Here is a 20,532-nt window from a genome sequence, read left to right on the forward strand (position 1 = left end):
AATTCTAGTGGCCCTGTTTATATTTAGCAAACACACAGGGGCAGATTTACAAGCCCTTTGAGCCACTTTTGCGTCACTTTTAACATGGGAAAAGTGACGCAAAAGTGACGCAAGGGGCGTGTAAATCTGCCCCACAGTGTCTCAAAAAAAGCCGTTTTCTGCGGTGGTGTTTTTCCAGACCTGCCCCCCTACATCCCACCCCCTTCCCGAATGCCTCACCCCGCAGAAAGGGGCACAGAGGGGCACACCTTATCCTCTGAGCTACCTCTGTTTGGGAGGACTCGCCGCCTCTCTGTGCGCGCAACAGTGCTCTGCAAAGCAATGCGCTACTTCTGGCTTTACGTTGTATTCATAATCCACACAGGAGGCTCTGTGTGAACTGTGCAAGAGCTCACAGCCAACTCCAGTTGATTCTATTGTGATATCAAATGCTCGTTAAATAAACACCTTAATCGGTCTCTGAACGAAAGCAATTAATACAATTAGCAATTTCTGTTTGATTACTTTATCACTATTTTTCTGGGGCAGGAATCGGTTAATAATTAGAAGAAGGCTACGAAGAAGTGCTTCAAAGTTCACCCGGCACCTCACCTCAGCTCACACTTCGCTCCCAGCCATGGACAGCGCCACTTCAGCCCCCATCGGCACCGGTGTGGAGAAGAAGACGCTGGGCACTCCGGACATCATCGTGGTGGTGGTGTATTTCGTCTTTGTTCTGGTCGTCGGGATATGGGTAAGTCCACAGTTACGTTGCATTTGTCAAAGTCCAGTTGAACACACTTGGAACGGTGTAGAGCCCGGGGGGTTGGCCGCTGTCACCCCCCCCCCCCCCACCTTCCCTAGCATAGCTGTGCTTGCAGCCGGGCTCTTTATTCAGGGGTCTCCCAACCTGTCAGGCACCGGAACAGCAGGTACGCAGTGGAGATGAGCAGCATTAAAGGTGACATTTCTTCCTAACCTGGCATCGCATGTAGGTCTTAGTGATGTGCACTGCCTTACATCCTCATCCCATTCCTGATTGTTTGCATACAGAGATGTCGGGGCCTCCCCAGAGTCACGCCTACACTCTTTATCAATGAAACGAGAAGCGACCCGCCTCCTTTGCCATAGGTGTTTGATATCGCACACAACTCCCCCCCCCCACCCCCCCCCCCCGAAGGAGTGTCTCGTGTCTCCCCTTTAATATTACAGGGGAGCAAGGATTATGCACTCCCAGTGTTCCTGTGTGTGCACTCTCTCAGCACACTCCACACAGTGCTGGGCCTCATTCGACACAGGGAATCTGGAGACCACACAAACGTCTCCATCCCTGCAGCTGGGTAGAGCCCAGAGCGTGGGGACGGCTCTCTAGATCTATCACAGCAATGTACTGGTGAGCACTGGCAATGCAAAGCAATGTATCTGAGCAGACAACTTGGAAGGAGGTCCATGTCCTTGAATTTACTGGTGTAGATAGCAATTGACTGGGCAGAGAAGAGTTTGTCATCCCTGAGAGCCATTCATTTTCAGGGAGGAACGACAGGGTATCAGACTCCCTAAGCAAGTGTTTCCCTCTTGTCAAAGCTTGAGAATATAAGGGAGGAGTTTCAGATGACTTGCCAAAGGTTCAGCAACCCCTCCAACCCCATCGATCTCTTTGCAGACCAATCCAATTCCCTTTCCCCAAGATTATTTTCCAGTGACCCTCAGGAAATAGGAGTGGATGCATTGATCAGTGGCTGAACAGCCAGTGTATGTGTTTCCTTCAATCCCCCTAGCTCCTTGTTTTCTAGGAAGTATTTGGAGGAAGAGGTCGGAGGTGATCTTGGTTTGTCAATTCTGGCCTCAGAGACATTGTTTTTCTCTGCTGTTGAATATGTTAGTGGCCCTAGTGTGCCTCCTCCCGATCTCTCTCTCTAAGTCAGATCCTTCCTCCTCCTCTCTTGATTCTTCTCCATATCCAGAGGTTGAGGTAAAGCTCGCAGGTTGAGATGGATGGGGTTAGGAGGCTAGGCATGTCTCTGGCTGTGTCAGACTCTATTCAGGACTCTAGGAAACTAGCAACAAAAACATCTATGTACATCAATGGTCCTCATTTTCTAAGTGGTGTAGAAATAATGATTTTAATCATATTAGTTGCCTCCCTACAGGAAGGATTTGACAAATGTTGGTCTTCAGCTAATCTAAGAGTTAGTGGGTTGCAATTAGGGTGATCCCTTCCCCTTGGTGTGCTCTTTCTGAGATTGAAGGATGGGTTACACGAATATTTAAGGGTTTGAATTGTTGAGAGCCAAAGTAAGGAATTCCTTTCCATCTTGGGACCTTCTTCTGGTATTAAAGTCATTGCAGAGTCGTCCTTTCAAGACATTCTCTGGTATCCCTCTGAAATTCTTGACCTTGAAGGTATTCATTTTTGGTCTCCATTGTCACTGCCAGAAGACTGGGTGAACTTTCAGTCATGCGTTGTAACCTCCCTGACCTTGGTTTGTTTGAGGATCATATTGTTTTAAAGTTGGGTGCTAAGTTTATGCTTAAAGTAAATTCGGTGTTTGACAGGACTCAGGACATTGTGCTTCCTGTACTTCCTTCCTCTTCTGATGGTGAATTCTATCCAGAATTAGTAAGGGCAGTAAATATTAATTTGGCTAGATCTGTCAACTTCAGCATGAGTGGCTCAGTGTTTATGAATTTTGGTCCTTCAACCCTATCCCTTTGGGCCTATTTTAGAGCTCTCCCTAGCGAGAGACACTAGGGCTGCAAGCGTTTTTATCTGGAACCTACTTACTGGCATATTTACTAGTGAAACTGTGTTTTAAGCTGAAAAGACAGCGTTTTTTTCTGAATTTTACTTGGGGGTTCTAAATAGAATTTTTAATTGGGGAATTTATCTAGGCACACTAACATCTCTCTAACACGCTGATTTTCCTTTTTTCTGCCTCGCCCAGCCGTCTTGTGTGATTTGCTGTTGGCGGCGGTGGGCGCCATTTTAGGTAGGGCTGGGGGTGCGCTCTAGTCCCGCCGCCCTCCCGCCCTCCCAGGCTATTTAGAGCTGCTCATTGAAGCCCTCGCTGCCTATTTTAGAGCTCTCCCTAGCGAGAGACACTAGGGCTGCAAGCGTTTTTATCTGGAACCTACTTGCTGGCTTATTTACTAGCGAAACTGTGTTTTAAGCTGCAAAGACAGCGTTTTTTTCTGAATTTTACTTGGGGGTTCTAAATAGAATTTTTAATTGGGGAATTTATCTAGGCACATTAACATCTCTCTAACACGCTGATTTTCCTTTTCTCTGCCTCGCCCAGCCGTCTTGTGTGATTTGCTGTTGGCGGCGGTGGGCGCCATTTTAGGTAGGGCTGGGGGTGCGCTCTAGTCGCGCCGCCCTCCCACCCTCCTCACACCCTATATAATGTGTATCCCGGCCAGACGGCGCAGCGGGCTGGCGCAGCGGGGGCGCCGGATGCGCGCCGAAGCAGCGCCTAAGCCAAGCCCTTCTGCGCCCGTCCGCGACCGGACACGGCCCAGTGCCCCAACCCCTGGCCCGCATTGTAGATTCACCTGGAGCAGGAGTGAGTTAGTAAGTTTTTCCTCTAATGTGTGCACTCCTGGCCACCACAGCGTAAGGGTAGGGGAGAATGAAGGGTGTAGTCACTGCCAATTCCGCTTCAGCACAGCGCTAGCAGACATCAGGGCTAGCAACTCCTCGCTGTCCTGCAGGCTCATTAAAGTGAGGTCGCTTAGCTGTCATAAACACGATGTATATGACCTTCTCATTGATAAACATCCTGATCTGCTGTTTATTACAGAAACTTGGCTTGATGCCAACTCTGATCCCAATATCATTCAGGATTTACCAGATGACTATCAGATGGTGCGCCTGGACAGACCGGTAGGCAGAGGAGGCGGAATTGCGATCGCCTTTAAACAGCAATGGGCCTGCAAACTAGAACCAGTTAATCTGGCAGGATGTGAGGCGGGTGTTTTCACCATAACAATCGACGGGAGCATGACTGTAAAGGGTCTGCTAGTTTATCGCCAACCGGGACCTATGTCCAGATTTAAAGGCAATCTTTTAGAGTGTGTCCCAGAAACAGAGATAAGGAGGGACAAGTTTCTGTTGTTGGGAGACTTAAACACACACCTGGAAGACTCACTAGACAAAGGAGCGGTGGAGTTCCAGGAAGAACTTCACACCCTACAGCTAGAGCTAAAGGGGCAGCTTCCAACACATAATCGTGGGCATCTGCTAGACCCTATATTTGCCAATTGGGAGGATGTCTTAGTTGCCCCCCCAGTGCCCCTGCCCTGGACAGATCCCTTTTTTGTCCCATTCGTTATTCACTTGCCCAAGCATAAAGCTATCGCTCCCACCCCTCTCAACTACCCTCGACGCAGGTGGGCAAGATTCTCCCTGCTAGAGTTTAATAAGACTCTTACCGCGGAAGGGCCCCCAGGAGGCAATGATGTGGCAACGGCAAATAAATTGCTCAATGACCGCATCACGGCTGCTCTGGACTGCACAGCCCCATTGGGCCAGTCAACCAAAGGTGTCCACAGACAAAGAACTGCTCCCTGGTTCAGCGAGGTGCTGCGCTGCGCCAAAAGGGACTGTAAACGAGCCGAAAGACAATGGAGAGTGGCATATGATGACCGGATAAAAGAGGCCTATCTCACTAAGAGACGTACCTATCATAACAAAATCCGGATAGAGAAAGCCACATACTATGCAGACAGAATCCACGGGGCAGAGAATTCTGCCAGGGAACTGATCAGCATATATAAGTCCCTAGCCACCCCAAAAACCTTTACTCAAGATGAAGACCACTCAGTAGCAGCATGCAATCGCATTGCCAAGTACTTTGGAGACAAAGTGTCTAAGATTTATTCTGCTTTTCCCGATATACCACCTGTAGCGGAAGAGCCTGCAGACCTAGTAGGAGATGAAGCCAATCATAATCTGCTACTCAATTTTACTATCCCCTTACCGGAGGATTTAGTTAAAATTTGCAGATCTGTTAAATCTGGCTCCCCTCGAGATCCCGCATCCCCAAAAAGGTTGAGTGACAGTCTGGAGACACTTGAACCCTACATCAGGCACTTGCTAGATGTCTCCTTCCGATCTAGTTCTATACCTGAGGATTGGAAACAGGCTGTGGTGCTTCCCCTCCGCAAGAAGCCCAACATTAGCTTTGAGAAGCTGGACAATCTACGCCCCATTTCTCTGCTGCCTTATTTCTCTAAGGTAGCGGAGAAGGTGGTAAACAAACAGCTAATGAAATATGTGGAGGAAAGCAACCTTCTTCACCCTACCCAATTCGGGTTTCGGCCCCGTCATTCTATGGAGTCTGCCCTTCTCAGGGCTACCAAAACCCTCAGGCAAGGTGCTGACGAGGGACAAACCATGGCTTTAATCCTCTTAGACCTCAGCGCGGCGTTCGACACTGTAGCACACTCCATCTTGCTACAGTGTCTGAACAAAGGTGGGGTGAGAGGGGCAGCGCTGAAATGGATTTATTCATTTCTTGCAGGCCGAGGCTTCCAAGTGAGGCAAGGTGACCATTACTCTGAGCGAATCTCTTTGGACCAGGGGGTGCCGCAGGGCTCGTCCCTGAGTCCAACACTTTTTAATCTTTATGTTGCCCCGATTGCCACCTTAGTAGAGAGTCACGGCCTCCGAATGGTGTCGTATGCCGACGACACGCAGTTGGTCATCTCCCTGTCGCGTGCACCCGGTCTTTCGGCGGACATCTTCAGAGCTTGCATGCAAGATCTAGCTGCCTGGATGTCCGCCAATTGTCTCAAGCTCAACGGAGGCAAGACCGAGGTGCTGGTCGTGGGGGGATGCCAATCGGCATGGACGTCGGCATGGTGGCCGTCTTGCCTTGGTCCAACACCCATCCCATGCCAGAAAGCAAAGAACTTGGGCATCTGGTTTGATACTGACCTGACCTTTGGCCCCCAGATCAATCGGGTGGTCGGATCATGTTTCGGGACCCTCAAAAGTCTCAGGAAGGCATTGAAGTTTTTACCTGTGAGAGCCCGTTAAACCCTGGTGCATGCACTAGTTACATCAAAGATGGACTATGGCAATCTTCTCTATTTAGGGACCTTGGAGAAGAATTTGAGCCGCCTACAGGTCTTACAGAATGCCGCTGCCCGACTAGTGCTTAGACTACCCAGAAGAGCCGCGTCCTCAGCGGCCCTCCGGTCTTTGCATTGGCTCCCGATCAGAAGCAGGGTAGAATTCAAAGCACTATGCACGTGCCATCGGATCATCAATGGGAGGTCTCCTCTCCCTTTGAAAGGACTGCTGACGTCTTACGAGCCGTCCCGCTCCCTGAGATCTTCCGGCTCAGGACTCCTGGCTATCCCCAAGGTGTCTAGAGCACGGATGGGCGGAAGATCCTTTAGGTACCTTGCAGCTTCTAGATGGAACAAACTACCCATGGCATTGCGACTAGAACCATCAGAACTAATCTTTAGAGCCAAGCTTAAAACTGCACTCTTCGTACAGTAAGGTATTCCGCTTCTGTAGGTTCCAGTAAGTATCTGCTCCTCAGCGCGGGGACACGCCGCTGTGCGTCACCAAGCGCTTTACAAAACCCCCTAAATAGAAATAGAAATAGATGTGATTTCTTTTGCTTACTCCAGGGTGGATCTTGTGTCTCCTAGGTCTGTTCAGGCTTGGTCTGCTCGTGGCATGGCTGCATCATGGGCAGAACGGGATGTTGTTTCCATTACAGATATATGTGCTTCATCCTTCTGCGCTTCTCGGTCGACATTTGTTGACCATTGTAGGCTTAATCTAGCTCTGGGATCTGAATTAGATTTTGCTAGACCAGTTCTAAATTCTTTCCAGGTATGGAACTATATAGTACTTTTTCTAGCTGTAGAATCATGCCTCTTTTTTCTGATTTCAGTATTAAATAAATATTTTGAGCAGGACTCTTTTGTTTGCCTTTTTCTGTATTTGCTTAGGCATTCTTGCATATAGTAAGACATGGGACAAGGAATGGATGAGGAGATAATGCCTGGATTACTTACTGTTAATCTCCACTACTCTGATTCCCTTTTCCTCGTCCCATTACTCACATTCCTTCCATCCCTTTTTCCCTTTTCTAAGTTTAGGTGTGTCTGTTGAGGCTTGGAAAATTCATTAAGTGCCCAATCCTTGTTCCCCTTTAATACTAAATGGGATGTTTTTTTTTCTTCAATTTATTAGGAGTCGCTTGGTAGAGGTGACTGAGGTGAGGCTTGGCCTCACAGTATGCAAATAGTGAGTAATGGGATGAGGAATAAGGAATAAGGAATCGGAGTAAAGAAGATTAACGGTAAGTAATTCAGGCATTGTTTACTACTTGACATTCAAACTCTGATCTTAGGTGTTTTTTTCCAGCTCCTGACATCACAGAACTGGGTTTCAGACCGAGCATGCCACCTTTATTGGCTGTGTAGCCAATCAGTAGAGCACACCCAACTTGTAAATCCCAAAGCAAGAGCACAAAGCTGTTGCTATCCCCGCCTACACTCATTTGTGAACTTTAATCACTACTCCCTTCAAAAGTTTACTTTCTGGATAAGAAGAGCATCATAACCTTACATTCCACTACAAGTGGTGGGTACTCTGCTAAGGCGGAGGAGCATTGCCCCGCTGCTGTGAAGGGTGTAAAATACAAAAATAAAATGATAACAGAAGATATTTCTGTCATTATCATTTTATTTTGGTATCCACCAGGTTGGGCGGGGCTGGGCTCCCCTGACGTGCACGAGGGGGAGTGGTTGCTACACTCCAAAGTGGGAAAGACTGCTTGGCCCAAACAATTATGCACACTTTTTAGATTTCCCACCAGGCTGCATTACACAGCCTGGTGGTGAACATACACGGACATTCCCTACCTGAGCGCCGAGCCACAGCGGTCAGACCAATCACAACACTGCATTGCACTGCTGTGATTGGCTTAGTGGAGGGAGCCTGTGCGCTTCCAGCTTCCCCACAAAGAGGTGACAAGGGAGGGCGGCAGCAGCAAGGTGGGAAGTGTGATTTTCAAAATGTAGTACCACCCACCCGTGACCCCCCCTCCCTACACCTCTCCACTCTCATTCCCTGCCAGCCACTACTGTCCACCACCTCTTCAAGGAACCACATGATCATTTTATTCGAGCAACACACGTTTATTTTGGGAGAAGTGGTCCTTATTACCATTCATAAAAAAGTACGCATGAAAAGGACTTTGAACATTTTCCATGCATGTAATTTATGCCGTTTCCCATTATTTAACACACTCAAATGCAAATGAAATAGTAATAAAATTGTCAAAAGTCTCACCCTTTAATGTCTTTTTGTGGCCTTGTTGTTGTCATTTTACAAAAGACTTTGGGCCAGATGTAGGTCGCCCAATACCGGTCGGTAACGGCTGAAATGACCGAATTTCGGCCATTACCGACCGGCATGAGGCTACTGAGATGTAGGTGGCCTAAATTGCCAATTCGGTAATTTACCAATTCGGTATTTTAAGGAATCAGTAAATTACCGATTCCTTAAAATACCGAAGCAGTAAATTACCAAATTTGCAATGTAGGGAGCACTCAAATGAGGGCTTTTCCCATTTTAGGATTCATTATTTACCACCAACTCAAAGTTGGTGGTAAATAACGAATACCTTTGAAAATGCAAATCTGTGCATTTTCAACTGTGCCATGTGGCAGACATGCATGCCTTTAGGGCATGTATGTGTGCCACATCTGCACACAAGCACGATTCAGGGGTGCAACAGGGTGTCAAAGTGACACCTTGGCACCCTTGAATGTGTCCCTCATTTTACCGAATTGGTATTTACCAATTCGGTAATTGCCATTCATTCCTATTGGCCTCCAGGCCCATAGGAATGAATGGCAATTACCAAATTGGTAAATACCGATACGCTAATGTTTACCGATTATTTTGCTACATAGCATTTACCGATTCTAAACTACTGAATCGGTAAAATTCGGTATTTTAGAATCGGTAAATGTACTTTAGCTAGATCTGGCCCAAAGTGTATTCTGCTGTAGCAGGATTGAAAACCCCTCTCTTATGCCCAGGAAAATTGGCCTGTTTTTTATGGCCTAGCTTGACAGCGCAGCTGTCACCTGACAATTTTGTGATAGTTACCAAAAGAGGGGGGTTTGGCTCCTTCAGCATTTTGGGAGCCAAGAGTACATGTACTGATTTGGCAGAAGTTGTGTGCTTCCAGTAAAAGAATGCTTCTATTGCACTTCTAGTGACTATTAACACGTTTCCACTCACGTAATATAGAAGCCGCGTGATACGTCAAAGTGTGATGACGTGACAGCATGCACAGAGAAACTATCAAGGAGTTTTGAATTCAGTTAGTTTACACGTTTCTCTCTTCTTAGCATTGCATGAGCTAGAATCACTATTAGTCTGCTAATAGAATTGTGACCATAGTGCACGTTGCCTGCTGGAATATGTAGTTTCTTGTGTCTTCTGAACGCACTTCAACGCCTGCTGCACCAGTACAGCACAGACTACATGCCCCATCATGCCCAGCATTGGCTCTCTTTTGTGCTAATGCCCCTAACCGAGAGCTGTGTGTGTGTGTGTGTGTTTGTGTGATGTTTTAAAAAAAGCCCAGGAGTTCTTTCTTCTTCTTCAGCCCATGTTGTTGCAGCTTGCAAGTGTCACAGAAGTGACATCCATGCCCCGAGACTACCAACAAATGGGACACTGCATCAATGACTTGCACCCACCTGATTCTCATGCACCCTGACAAGCAACACCGGAACAGCTCACGGGTAAACATTAACTGAGTCATCATTTCATTCTCCCCCTCCGTCTAGTGCTGGCAAAGCATGGCCTAGTCATAGTATCTGGTTCGACTCTTGTTACAAAATGGCTTCCACCCATTTTAAATGCCTGGATTGTTTTGCATTTTTTAAAATCACCCAGTTTTGAACTTTTTATTGGTTACACGTGAACACCTGTGCACAGGTGTGTACGGGCTGTGTATGCGAGATTACTGGCATGCACAGCCTGGTAACTGCACACAGGAAGCCTGGAGCAAGGGGGTACTCTGCAAGGTTAGAAGGACTGTGCATAGGCCTTATAATATTAGTGGACACTTTTAGGTAAAGTCAGTATGATTTACTGTTATGTCTGCAGTGAAACTTTATTATATACATAAAGGTAATTCTGCCTTAGATTGCTGTTTTACTTCCCTTTGGCCTACAAAGTCCATCAAGGTATCAAAATGGGGTGAAACATGCACCTAGATGGAATATGCAAGTCTCAAGCAGATATAGTTCTGGGTCATCCAGAATTCTCATATTTCTCAGGCTCAATTCAGGATCAGAGCTTAGGCATTTTTGCACCCTGATTGGCCAACTAAATTACATTGTTGCCCAGCAGAGGGAACAAAGCCTCCTCACACAGAAGGAACAATTAACAGTGCTTATCTCAGCTCTTGATGAGTAAGGGGTGGGAAAGAAAATCTGCATCTGTTAAATAGTTGTCAAACTGTACCAGGGCTGGGGGCAGCTCAGGCCCAATGAACAAAGAAGGAAGCCCAGACAACTGGAGAAAATACAGGAGGGGTCTCCTTGTTGAAGTTTTGATTATGCAGGGGTATAGTTTGTGGAGTTCTGCCCGCAAAACCCTACAAAGTGCAGAAAAAACTCTGTTGCGATCCCCAGAGTTCCGTGAGCGGTGGAGTGTGGTAAGTCACCCTGCTGACACTGATTTTTAGTGCAGAGAGTTTATCCCATACTGTAAAATGACTGCGAACGTCACTGTGCATCATGTTAGATGGCGTTGCTACTTTCTGCCGCTTGGGTAGGAATTTTACGCGAGTGGCAGCTTCCTCAATGCAAGCAGCAGATTTCTCAATGTGAGCAGTCACAACCCGCCGCAACTGAGAAATCTTACCAGGAGGGGGTCTACTGTGCATCTTTTCTCGCTCCTGCTCACTATCTTAATGTTGGTGAGTCACGCGGAGAAAAAACTCCTTTCTGCGTCACTTTGCGGAGTGTTGTGGAACTCCGCACAGGGTGGGCAAAGCTCAGCGAATTCTGCCGGTCAAGTGGAATTCTTTGCCCAAACCTTAGTTTTGATGAGAAAGGCCCTGACAGAGATGATAGGGAGAGGGGAGTTGAGGCTCCAAGAGGAGATGTGACAAGTGTCTTCCAAAAAGCACCAGCTAGGACTGTCCCAGCATGCTGTGGAAGAGGGTTCATAAAGGGGTGCAGAGGTGATGTGGCATGTTAGGATTGGCCTTGGGGGCCTGGCTTCTAGAAACTTGCACCCAATTTAAAATCTCTTTCACAATGGAGAGAGAGCGCTTTTTTACTGTATGTTTTTACTGGGACTACCACGGAGGTAGCAGCCTTGGACAACTGGAAGGACAAAACCCGTGATGCCCTAAGGGACTAAGGAATCTTACAGCAATTGATCCTAGGACCAGTGGGTCTTTCAAAGGGACAGTAAGACTGATCCCCTTATACCTCTTGAGGGCCAGTTGTGGGAAAGTTATGAACTTCTGCACCCAAACAAGAGGAGAGGATCACCTTTGAACAAGACCAGGAGAAAAGCTGGTGCAGGGAGCTACTGGTCCCAGCTTCCTGCAAAGTGCATCACTCTGGAGGGCAGGAGGCCACCAGGAGTAAAAAGAGCCCAGGATCTTTGCAATAATTCTAATGGGGTCAAAGTTTTGGCCATTGAAAGATGGGTGACCTTAACCCCCAGCAATGATCAAAGCACATGGGACTCTGACGCATCTTTGCAAAATTACCCGCGGAATGGGCCAATGGCCGGGGGCTGGCATTAAAAGCAGATTATTTGTTCTTCTCCAGGGAGGGTGTGTGTGATTGGGGGCCCCTCATCAGAACTCGTGGGGTCCAGGGATCCCAACCCCTGTGCCGGTTCCTATACAGGGAATCCCCGAACACCATCTTCATGCCCTGGCAAAAAAAGTGAGGGGGACGCACCACCATGCATCCCGCCCAAGAGGAGAAGAACCTTTTGCGGACTCCTGCCACACAGGAGCTGAAGGATTGATGCCATGTGTTAGACCTGGCATCTTTGACGTGGTTTCCCCTGACTTTTTTTGCCTGTACCTCCTGTATTTTTGACGCTGTGCTGGATTTTGTTTTTGCTGGTTTAGATGCTTTGGGCACTCTGCCATCTCTGATCAGTGTCAAAGTGCAAGTGCTCCATGAGTAAATTGTAATTGTGATTGGTTATCCATGATTGGCATATTTGTATTACCAGGAAGTCCCTAGTAAAGTGCACTGAGTGTGCCAGGGAAGGTGATTCAAATGCTACTAGTGGGCCTGCAGCACTGACTGTGCCACCCACATGAGTAGCCCTAAAATGGTGTCTCAGGCCTGCCACCGCAGTGCCTGGGTGCAGTTGTTGACTGCCATGCTGCCCTGACCAGTGTCCACACTGGCCAGGCCTAACCCTTCCCTTTCTGTACACAATGGACACCCCTATAGAAGGCCCTAGTTACCCCTCTGGCAAGGGTGCAGTGTAAATGAAAGGTAGAGCATGTACTAGTGTGTGTGACATGCTCGGTTAGTGAATTACAGCCATTTTTGTTTTTCACTATTGAGAGGGCTATCTTGCCTATAGGCTATAATGTGGAATGCTGTGTATAATGTTTACCTGCATATCTTCCCATAGGAGCAAGATAGAAAATTAAAGTCTGGTATCCCTGAACTCAGAATTTAATAACATATCTTTTAGGAAAGATGTGTTTTAAATCCTGTGTTTGAGAACAGCACATTTAGAAAGTGGCTGTTCTCTTGTCTGCCCTTTCTGTGTGCCTTGGCCTGTTTGTGAATTGACTGTCTGGTTTGTGAGTGACAGGGGCTGGGGAGCCCCCAGGAGGTTGGATGAGTCAGCCCTAGGCTGAATGACTGCATCTGCATCTTGAGTGGTGAGAGGGGATAGCACCTGGGCCTGAAAAGGGCTGTGCCTGCCTTCCAAAATGCTGGTTCCACCTCCTGCTGGGTGGCTGATGACCATGCCCCTCTGTCTGAAAGGAGAGGAGAAGACAGAAAAACAAATTGCTCAGGAACTGACCGGAACTGGTTCTGAACAAGCCAAGGCTTCTCTGCCTCTAAAGAACAAATTAAAGACTGGTATAAAAAGGGCTACCCAGACTACAGAAAAATCGATTATCCTGGAACCAAGAAGGAACCTCTGCTAAGGAGAAAGCTGGAAGACTGAAGAGGAAGGACTGTCCTGCTGTGTGCTTGTGGACTGACCAGCAGTTGCTTTGCTGCCAAGGAGAAGGGAAGGACTTTGCTGTGAGCTGTGTCCCCTTGCTTGAAGAGATCTCCAAGGGTCTGAGGAGACCTGGCCTCCTGTTAAGAAGTCTCAGGAACCAAAGGACCTCGCCCCCAGCTTCCCCTGAACTCTGCTGACTGAGTTCTCCCTTCCTAGAGTGCTTGATCCAATTGTGGGGCCTCTGGAAGTTGTTGCCTGCTGTTTGGGAAGCTGGACAAAGAGAAAAGAAGACAATCTGCAATTTTCACGCATCGCTCGCTTGCGGAGCACATCCCCGACAGTGCGAGGAAATTTCCGCCGCCGCGAAGATCGAGATCGTTGCAGCGCCTGTTGCCGCTGCAAGAACCAATGCATCATTCGCTTGCCAAACGCATCGCCCCGGTGCGGGAAGTTTTCAGTCGCTGCGAGTATCGTCGCAGAGCCTGTCGTCGCTGGGTGAGATCTTCGCACCGCTTGCTTGCGGACTGCATCACGTCACTGTGAACATTGCCGCAGAGCCATTGCATCGAGGGGCTGAGAGAGAATATCACACTGCGCATCGCCGCCACACCTGAGTTCTTCACCATCTCGAAGATCGTCGATCATGCCTGTGTGAGATGCTTCCTACCGATCCTGCGCACCGGAATCCATACAAGGTATTGCATTCCTCCCCATACAGACCGGATTCGTCGCAACACATCTGCTGCGTGCAGCAAGGCTGTCGCATCACCTCCCCAGGGTCTCAGGAGTGACGCATCGCTTGTTTTTCAACGCTGCAGCTTCCATTTGGAGCTTTTGTCACATCTACAGGTACTTTGGGCTAAACATGATGCAACTGTGGATTATTTTGGCGCAAACCCTAGAACTCTTTGAAAATCCTATTCTTGAACTGTGTATGTTGGATTTTTGTCATTTTGGTCTTGTGTAGTTTAGATAAAGATACTTTATTTTTCTAAACTGGTGTGGAGTCCATTTGTGGTGTTTTCACTGTGTTACTGTGAGTGTTGGTACACATACTTCACACATTAGCTTTGATAAGCCTGTCTGCTTGTGCCAAGCTACCAAGGGGGTGAGCAGGGGTTATCTAAAGAATGTATCCCCCTTACCCTGACTAGAAGCAAGGGTCCCTATTTGGACATTGGTACCTACCTCTGCCAACTAGAGACCCCAGATCTAACATTGGTGGTCAGCGATGAGGATTTGAGCTTGTATTTGTACTTGACACATAGTAAATGGTGTACATCACTAGTCTAGTGCAGACCACTACCAACCACATACCGTGTTAAGATTGTTGGTCCTATTTTTGAGTAACTCCACAAAGCATCATGTCTCTGAAAGGAAAGGCAGCAAGTGAAGGGGCAGAAGTGGAGTTTCACATTGAAGATCTGTATTCATACAAGGTGTAGCAGCTTAAGCACTTCTGCAAGGATCTTGGTTTCCCTGTGAGAAGCAGCTCTAGAAAGGATGTGCTGCAGAAAGTCTTGAAAGCCTGGTGGGAGGCCCAAGGAGGAAATGTTACAAGTGGTAGGGATGGTTTTCAACCCCAAAATTTGCTTGTGAGCAACCCAGGCTGAAGGCCTGTCAGCACCCATTCCAATAGGAGTTTCACTCCAGAAGAGTTAGAGGAGAATCTGGGGGTGAGAAGCTATGACTTGGAAGTCATGAGGTTAAAGATGAAGCAATTGGAAGTGGAGAAAGACAGAGAAAGGGCGGCGGAGGAGAGCAAGAATGCCCGTGCCCTGGAAGAAAATAAATTGCTTTTGGCTCATGAGTTGAGCATGAGAAAACTGGATATCAAGGCCAAGGAGCTGGAGTCCGGTTCAAATGGTGACAGCGCACAGCCAGTGCAGGGGGTAAAGTATATATTCCCAAGGATTTGGTACAGAATTACCACAGGAGCGAGGATATCTATGCCTGGTTTACCTCGTATGAGATTACTTTGAGAATGAATGGTGTGCCTGAACAGCAATGGGGGCGGGCCTGTGAAAACATTTTGAGGCTTCTGGGATGAGTGCTCTAGAGTCCCTTAGAATTAGCAGGTACCATGACCTATTCCAATAAGAAAGAGGCCCTATGTCTCAGGTATGGACTTACTCCAGAGCAGTATAGACTGCAGTTTAGGAACTCCAAGAAGAAAGAGTCTGAGACTTGGATGGAATGTGTGAATCTGTACTCGCGTGTACTGGAAGAGTGGATGAAGGGCAGAAAAGTAACTGATTATAAAGGGTTGTTGCATTTAATTAGTTGGGAGCACTTGAGTAGTCTATGTGTTCGAGAGCTACGCCAGAATCTTTTAGACAGCAAGCTGACGGACCCAATTGAGCTTGCTAAGGAGGCGGACCGCTGGGTCCGCCTCCACAGGGGAATTGTGGGCACCACAGCCAAAGGTGGGCAGGGTCCCCAGCAGAAGAGTGGGGGGGACAAGGGTAACCAAAAGGAGTTCTCTCAAGGGCCCCAAAACAGTTCCCAGGGAAAGGAGTCCCAACCCCCCAAACCTAGACAACCCTGGCCCCCTAGGGCCAGACGGGATGTAAGGGGTCCCCCTACATGCTATCACTGCAAAGAGGTGGGTCACATTGCCCCTAGTTGCCCCAAGAAACCTCCAGCACCCACTGGTGCTCCAACACCGGGTTTAGTGAGTGTAGCTTTGGGAGGGGATTTAATTTCCAGTGAGGGGGAGGGACTAGCAGTAATGACCCTTGTCTCTTTAGGAGACCAAGAGATGGTCCAGGAAACATACCTGCCCTGAACACTAAGAAATACGGGCAGTTGGTGACCATCAATGGGAGGAAGATGGAGGCTCGGAGAGACACAGGAGCCAGTGTGACAGCTGTAAGGTGTCAGTGGGCGTCTGAAGTGCAGGTCATTCCCAATGTACTTCACCCAGTAGTTGCAGCGGACAACTCGGTGTGCCTCTGCAAGGTGGTGCAGGTTCCTTATGAGTGGAGGGGGGTCGAAGGTCTCTTGAAGGTTGTTGTGAGTCCATCCATGCCTGTAGACTGTCTGCTAGGAAATGACCTGGAGAATTCCCAATGGAAGGAGGTGGAACACCAGGCTCGCATTGAGATGATGGGTCTGCCTGAGTGGATCTGTGTGACCACTCGGTCTATGGCAGCCAGTAGGGGTGATTCAGCAGACCTGGAGCCTGAAACAATGGCCCTGACTCATGCCAGGAAGAGAAGGGGCAGGGGGCATGGGAAACCAGCCCCAGCCTTTCCCACTGCCCAGGAAGGAACAGAATTTGAGGGGGATGCCCAGGAGCCTACAGAGGAACAGGTGGCCGAACTGGGGGACTTACCTGAGCTGACCCATTGGCGGCAAGAAGGTGGCCCCTCCAGGGAGGAGTTCTGCAAGGCGCAGATGGAATGCCCTTCTCTCATTGGTGTGCGGTAGCAGGCTACAGACCAGGCAGCTGGTAGAGAGTCCAAGGATCATCTCATTTATTGGGAAGATGAGTTCCTTTACAGTGAGCCTAAGTTTGCTGAGCCCGGTGCAGCCCGTGGGCTGGTGGTACCCTAGCACTTCAGGGACTTCCTAATGGGTCTGGCTCATGACGTGCCTCTGGCAGGACATCTGGGGCAAGAGAAGACCTTCCAAAGGCTTGTCACCCACTTCTTCTGGCCCCCAGATGAAGAAGCATGCTGGTACATTCTGTAGGACTTGCCAGACATGTCAGGCAAGTGGTAAGAGTGGAGGGAAGTGCAAGGCACCCCTCCAACCCTTTCCAGTGGTGAGCACCCCTTTCGAGCATGTGGGCATCGACATTGTTGGGCCACTGGACACCAAGACAGCCTTAGGCAACAGGTTCATCCTGGTCTTGGTGGACAATGCCACCCGGTACCCTGAAGCTGTCCCTCTCAGGACAATCACAGCACCTGTGGTGGGCCGTGCATTGATGGGGATCTTTTCCCGTGTGGGGTTACCCAGAGAGGTGGTCTCCGACCGGGATACCAACTTCATCTCTAGGTACATGAAGTCTATGTGGGAGGAGTGTGGGGTAACTTACAAGTTCACCACTCCTTACCACCCTCAAGGAAGCGGGTTGCTTGAAAGGTTCAACCGAACCCTGAAAGGTATGATTATGGGCCTGGCGGAGCCCATGAGACGGAAGTGGGATGTCTTTTTACCAAGCCTGTTGTTTGCCTACATGGAGGTGCCTCAGAAATCCCTAGGGTTCAGTCCCTTTGAACTTCTGTAGGGCTACCCTGTTAGAGGACCTCTCACTCTAGTGAAGGAGGGGTGGGAGAAATCCCTCGGGATAACCCCCCAGGATGTGCTCAGCTATGTGCTGGATTTCTACAACCAGACACAACGCTTCAGGAAGCTCGCTCAGGAGAACCTAGAAGCTAGCCAGGAAGAAATGAAAAGATGGCACGACCAGAATACCACTCTGCTCAAATTTCAACCTAGGCAGAAAGTGTGGGTGATGGCGCCAGTGGAGCCTTGTGCGCTCCAAGATAAGTGGACTGGGCCATATGAGGTGGTGGAGCGCAAGAGTGAAGTAGCCTACCTGGTTAACTTGCAGACTTCCAGGCAGCCCCTGAGGGTCTTAAATGTGAATCCCCTCAAGCCCCACTTTGAGAGGTCTGATGTGAGAATGCTCCTGGCTACAGATGCTGGAATGGAAGAGGAAAGTGACCCTCTTCCTGACCTCCTGGCAGCCAAGGAGCAAGATGGGTCAGTGGTGGTGTGGTCCTCTCACCCACCCTGACCCCAGAGCAGCAGAGGGACTGCCACCAGGTGTTGGGTCAGTTTGCCTCCCTGTTCTCCCTGACCCCAGGTGTCATCAATTGGTGCGTCCATGACGTGGACACTGGAAATAGTCTACCTGTGAAACAGAAATTTTACAGGGCAGCTGACAAGGTCAGGGCCAGGATCAAGGAAGAGGTTTCCAAGATGTTGGCGCTAGGGGTAATTGAGCCCTCCAGCAACCCCTGGGTTAGCCCAGTGTTCTTAGTGCCAAAAGCTGCTGCGCCCGGTGCCACTCCAGAACTCCGGTTTTGTGTGGACAACCGTGGGCTCAATGTGGTCATCAAGACTGATGCACACCCCATCCCCAGAGCTGATGAACTCGTGGATCAGTGGGGCCCTGCCCAGTACCTCAGTACATTTGACTTAACATCTGGGTACTGGCAGATTGCCTTAACTGAGGGGGCCAAAGAGAGGTCTGTGTTCTCAATGCCAGAGGGGCACTTCCAGTTCCGTGTCATGCCCTTTAGGTTGAAGAACGCCCCTGCCACATTCCATAGACTGGTCAACTAGGTACTGTCCGGGCTGGAGGAATTCAGCGCTGCATACCTGGATGACATTGCTGTGTTCAGCTCCACATGGGAAGAACACTTACAACACCTCTGTGAAGTGTTGAAGGCTTTGTAAAGGGCAGACCTCACTATCAAGGCCAGTAAGTGCCAGATAGGGCAGGGATCTGTGGTGTACTTGGGACACCAGATAGGGAGCGCCCAGGTGGCACCCCTATAGGCAAAGATTGATACCATTCTGGCTTGGGAGCCCCCCAAGACCCAGACAGAGGTGAGAGCCTTCCTAGGTCTGACTGGGTATTACAGAATATTTGTCAAGGTGTAGAAAATAGAAACCTTCTCAGGGGTCCCACTGATACTTGGTCCTTTTAAACCAACAAAGAAGAAATTGGCACAGAAGCTGAAATATTAAAGTAACATCTTTATTAACCTCAAATGAGGGAGACTGTGTCACACAGAAGCCTTAGCAAATGAATGAGGCAGTCTAAGGAGTACACACAACAGGAGCCTTATATATGCTTAGGGTTACATAGTCAGAATAAGACCAAGGGGCAGTCCTGGCTCATGTAAGCATGCAAAATGACTAATATGGACATGCAAGATCTGCTTGCTCAACAAAGTGGGAGGAGCTAACAGTTGCTAATTTTGGTGAACACATCCTGACATTTACAGACTAGGAACAGTTGCAAGGACAGCTACAATCTCAACTGAGCATGTGCGAAGGTGGAAGATGCTGAATATAGTTTGTTTCTAGGCAGATTAGAAGAGCAGTCAACACTGAGGGACGACAGAGCACATGGCGAGCACGTGGCAGCACATGGCTAACTAAAATGGCTGCCAGAAATACAAAATGGCTTTCAGCTCATGCTAACAAAGGGATATGGCACCATTGTTGCCCCCTTGACAGAACTGGATTCAAGGAAGCAGCCCAGGAGAGTGAATTGAACCGATGCCTGTCAAACTGCTTTTGATGCCCTGAAGACTGCCATGTGCACAGCACCTGTGCTCAAGACGCCTGATTTCTCTAGTAAGTTTGTAGTGCAGACAGACGCTTCAGAGCATGGTGTGGGAGCAGTACTCTCACAGATCAATGACGAGGGCTTGGACCAACCTGTAGCTTTCATTAGTAGAAGGCTACTTCTCAGGGAACAGAGGTAAGAGTGCGATTGAAAGGTAAGCTTTTGCTGTGGTCTGGGCTCTGAAGAAGCTGAGGCCCTACTTGTTTGGGACTCACTTCAGGGTTCAGACAGACCACAGGCCCCTCAGATGGTTGATGCAAATGAGGGGTGAGAACCCAAAACTGTTGAGGTGGTCCATCTCCCTACAGGGAATGGACTTTACGGTGGAACACCTCCCTGGTACAGAACACGCCAATGCTGATGGTCTGTCCAGGTTTTTCCACCTTAGTGAAGAGAGTTCCCAAGAGGGCGGGTAGTTCTCCCCACTTTCAGCTGGAGGGGACATGTGTTACAACTGGCATCTTTGGCGTAGTTTCCCCTGACTTTTTTGCCTCTACCTCCTGTATTTTTGACGCTGTGCTGGATTTAGTTTTTGCTGGTTTAGATGCTTTCGGCACTTTGCCACTGCTGATCAGCATCAAAGTGCAAGTGCTTCCTGAGTAAATTGTAATTGTGATTGGTTATCCATGATTGGCATATTTGTATTACCAGGAAGTCCCTAGTAAAGTGCACTGAGTGTGCCAGGGAAGGTGATTAAAATGCTACTAGTGGGCCTGCAGCACTTATTGTGCCACCCACATGAGTAGACCTAAAATGGTGTCGCAGGCCTGCCATCACGATGCCAGGGTGCAGTTGCTAACTGCCATGCTGCCCTGACCAGTGTCCACACTGGCCAATCCTAACCCGTCCCTTTCTGTACACATTGGGCACCCCTATAGAAGGCCCTAGGTACCCCCCTGGGCAGGGTGCAGTGTATATGAAAGGTAGAGCATTTTCTAGTGTTTGTGACTTGCTCTGGTAGTGAATTACAGCCATTTTAGTTTTTCACTATTGAGAGGGCTATCTTGCCCATAGG

At 48.7% G+C, this 20,532-nt stretch overlaps 1 protein-coding gene across 2 annotated transcripts in view; it reads left to right on the forward strand.

The window, feature by feature from the left end:
* Positions 1–534: 534 nt before the first annotated feature.
* Positions 535–20,532, forward strand: part of LOC147747160 (sodium/glucose cotransporter 4-like) — a 752,240-nt gene continuing 732,242 nt past the window's right edge. The window contains exon 1 of one of the 2 annotated variants that reach the window (XM_086952402.1): positions 535–733. In XM_086952402.1, coding sequence (XP_086808528.1) covers positions 617–733 — 117 coding nt within the window. In that variant the 5' untranslated portion in view covers positions 535–616. The remainder of the gene's footprint in view (positions 734–20,532) is intronic. The other variant, XR_015307504.1, reaches the window with a different exon arrangement.

This window comes from Lissotriton vulgaris, chromosome 1_1 (assembly GCF_964263255.1).
Source record: "Lissotriton vulgaris chromosome 1_1, aLisVul1.2, whole genome shotgun sequence".
Taxonomy (NCBI): domain Eukaryota; kingdom Metazoa; phylum Chordata; class Amphibia; order Caudata; family Salamandridae; genus Lissotriton; species Lissotriton vulgaris.